Source organism: Sphaeroforma arctica (assembly GCF_001186125.1).
Source record: "Sphaeroforma arctica JP610 unplaced genomic scaffold supercont1.1286, whole genome shotgun sequence".
Classification (NCBI taxonomy): domain Eukaryota; class Ichthyosporea; order Ichthyophonida; genus Sphaeroforma; species Sphaeroforma arctica.
In genome coordinates, this window is record NW_014039272.1 from 1 (window position 1) to 3324 (window position 3324).

A 3324-nucleotide genomic window follows, 5' to 3' on the forward strand; every position below is an offset into this window, starting at 1 on the left:
TTTGAGGTGATAATTAAGAATGAAGTACGTGGATCCCAAACTGAAGGATGCTGCTGGCTACCCTAATTGCATGTTAAAGATGAACGCAAAACTGAAGGCGAAGGGTGTCTTCAATGCAGAGGATGACCGTGAACGAGAGATTTCCTACTCCATCATAGTCCAGAGTATTGATGATATCTGCGTTGGCCCTACCCGTAACACCGATGATCTTGCAGTTGTCTTAGCGCAGACACGCTACCGCCATGAATAACTAATGTTCTGAACCGAAAGCTGAACTTTATGAACATGAAAGATGGAGAGAACGTCGCTGAACTCGTTGATCGAATTGAGATTCTATTTGGCCAGCTGGCGGATCAAGGCGATGAGCTGACGGATACCCGGAAGCGTATATCCTTTTTGAAGGCTCTGCAACGCCAGTTCATGCCGCTGAAGGTTGAATTGGATACGAAGATAGCTAAAAGGAACCCGCTATTGCGTTCGAAACTGGACATGCGCTATATGATGGTGAGAATGAGGAGGATGTCGGCCTGTATGCTAACGGACGTTACCAATCTGATGGTAGGAAACAGGCTCAAAGAGTGCCAAGAGGTGATTTCGGTAGTGGAGATCGCAAGGACACACAAGGGCTATTTGTCGTGGTAAGACGGTCTGCTTGAGTTGCAAGAAACCTGGCCATATGAAGTGAGATTGTCCTGACGCTACCGATAATAAGGATGAGGAGGCGTACTTCGGTTTCGGACTTGTTTGTTGTTAGTGAAGGCGACGCGCAGGGCTCAATCAGTGATCCTGCTGATCTTTCTGACTTTGGCGAGAAGCTCTTTTCAAGCTATTCTGCAACCTTCTATTGGGATGATTCCATCAGTCCCGCCAGTGATGATTATTTACCAAGATTCTTCTGATTTTGAGCACGAATATGATGGTGATTCTGAAAAGGACCATGGTTCACGTGACCCCGTGCACCTCGATCGTTATCTGATACCCCATTATTGAATCTGTATTCCCTGGGCTCTATCACATAATGCGTTTGATTCTTTGGCATTCGATTGGGGTGGTGATAGTGAGGAATCGGTGGAAGATAGAGATGGTATGCCTGAGCTAAGTGAGGATTCAGCGGAAGTTAGTATGGCCCACCCGACCTACTGTGTGATTCTTCATCGGGCAGTGAAGACGAGTTTGGTCTATCAGCTACGGTAGACAATATTTGTGACAATGATGATGATGAACTTTTCGCCGAAGATAACCTGATTTCGGATGGTAGTGTCACTACAAATGGCGTGGAAAACGTTAATAGTAAAGTTCTAATGTAGGAAATTCTTCTGATTTTGAGAACGAACATGATGGTGATTCTGAAGAGGACCATGGTTCACGTGACCCCGTGCACCTCGATCGTTATCTGATACCCCATTATCGAATCTGTATTCCCTGGGCTCTATCACATAATGCGTTTGATTCTTTGGCATTCGATTGGGGTGGTGATAGTGAGGAATCGGCGGAGGATAGAGATGGTTTGCCTGAGCTAAGTGAGGATTCAGCGGAAGTTAGTATGGCCCACCCGGCCTACTGTGTGATTCTTCATCGGGCAGTGAAGACGAGTTTGGTCTATCAGCTACGGTAGACAATATTTGTGACAGTGATGATGATGAACTTTTCGCCGAAGATAACCTGATTTCGGATGTTAGTGTCACTACAATTGGCGTGGAAAACTTTATTAGTATAGTTCTAATGTAGGAAATACTTGCAGTGGGTGATCTGATCTTATCCACTAACGAGCTTGTGGTTGATACTGGTGCTAGCAAGCACGTTGTAGTGACGGGGGGACATTATCTGCAGTGAATCTTTCGAAAAAAACGTTTGATTGGTTTGGGCAACAGAAAGCTCTTTGCAAAGGGCGAAAGGGAACTGCGTGCTTGTGCCAAAACTGGACTAGCACTATCGATACCAGAGGCAGGCGTCCGACTTTAGTCTGGAAGACAGCTCGTCAGGAACGGTTAGGTTGCTTCGTTCAAACTCGACCAACATACTCTGACTAATTCAAAAGGCGAGCACGTGACGGCAATGGTCTGACAATAATTATCACCGAGTGCAATGTCTACTGATGAAGAACGGGCCTTTGTGACACCACTTGGGCATATAAGCTTGGAATTGATGAAATAGATCATGGCTTGCACAGGTATAGAGAAAGCTACCAAATATCCGGGTGAGAAGCTCTCATTTTGTAAAGCTTGCGTTTAAGGTAAGATGATACGGGCCAGGATTAAGCGCAAGTCCTAGTCCAAAGGCACTCGCAAGTTTGTGGTCCTGGAGATACCGGGATCTAAATTGTACGTAGACATTTTTGAGACCTCCAAGACGCCATCACTTAATGGCAAACTATATGGTCTTCATATGCTCTGATGGTTCAGATCGACACTGGTGTTTGGAATTGAAGCATAAGGCAGATGCTACGGAGTCGATGTGTCACCTGATAGATACTGAATTTGCCATTCTGAAGCGATTCCCAAAGAAGGCTCACAGTGATAGAGGCGGTGAATTTATTGGTGAAACTTGGAAGTCTATTCTAACAGCAAGAGGTATAAAACAGAGCTTGACCGCCGCGCAAACACCGGAGCATAATGAATGATTTGAGCGTGCACATCGGACTGTGGTCGAGATGGCCTGAATCCTTCTACTTCAAGCAGGATTAGGTGACGAGTTTTGGCTTGAAGCGATTACCTATGCGTTTTGGTTAGTGAATATCATGCCACAACGAGGTGGCGCTAAGTCACGAGCGGAAGTGTGGTCAGGTGTCAAACCTGACTTGACGCAGGTGATACCTTTTGGTAAGAAGGTATACTTCTTGACAGGTGCGAAGAACAAAAAGCTTGCGAAGAGGGTCAGGAAAGGATATCGCTTGGGCCTAGTCTAAACACGATAAAAGGTAGTATGCGCGTTTATAACTTGGCGACAAGCGGGTTGCCAACAGCTGGTATTATACGATTGATCCTGTTGTAGCCAACGATAAGCCCCGGGACGAGAGCACTGGTCCGGAGTACGATGGGGATACGATGATCATAAAACAAGAACCATCGGATGAATCTGCCGCAACAACGAGTGATGATGCGATGTATTTATTTCATCGGGAGACAGAAGTTGATGACGATGAAGCCAGTTCCGGGCTTGATGAGTCAGACGCTAACGATAACATGGGTCTTGACGAACAACCTGTAGGGGTAAGAGCGCGTATGCATCACCATCAGAAACGGTATTTGGCGGATAAGCAGACACTAACCAAAGGTGGTAGACACTTGAAATCACGAAGCGATAGACGATGCGATCGGGAAGACG

The 3324-nt window shown here is 46.1% G+C and overlaps 1 protein-coding gene across 1 annotated transcript; it reads left to right on the forward strand.

The window, feature by feature from the left end:
• Positions 1–19: 19 nt before the first annotated feature.
• SARC_10532 (hypothetical protein) lies at positions 20–250 on the forward strand (the record flags this gene model as incomplete). Its single annotated transcript, XM_014295418.1, has 1 exon — positions 20–250. The coding sequence occupies one exon, from the start codon at positions 20–22 to the stop codon at positions 248–250; it is 231 nt and encodes a 76-aa protein (XP_014150893.1).
• Positions 251–3324: the final 3074 nt, after the last annotated feature.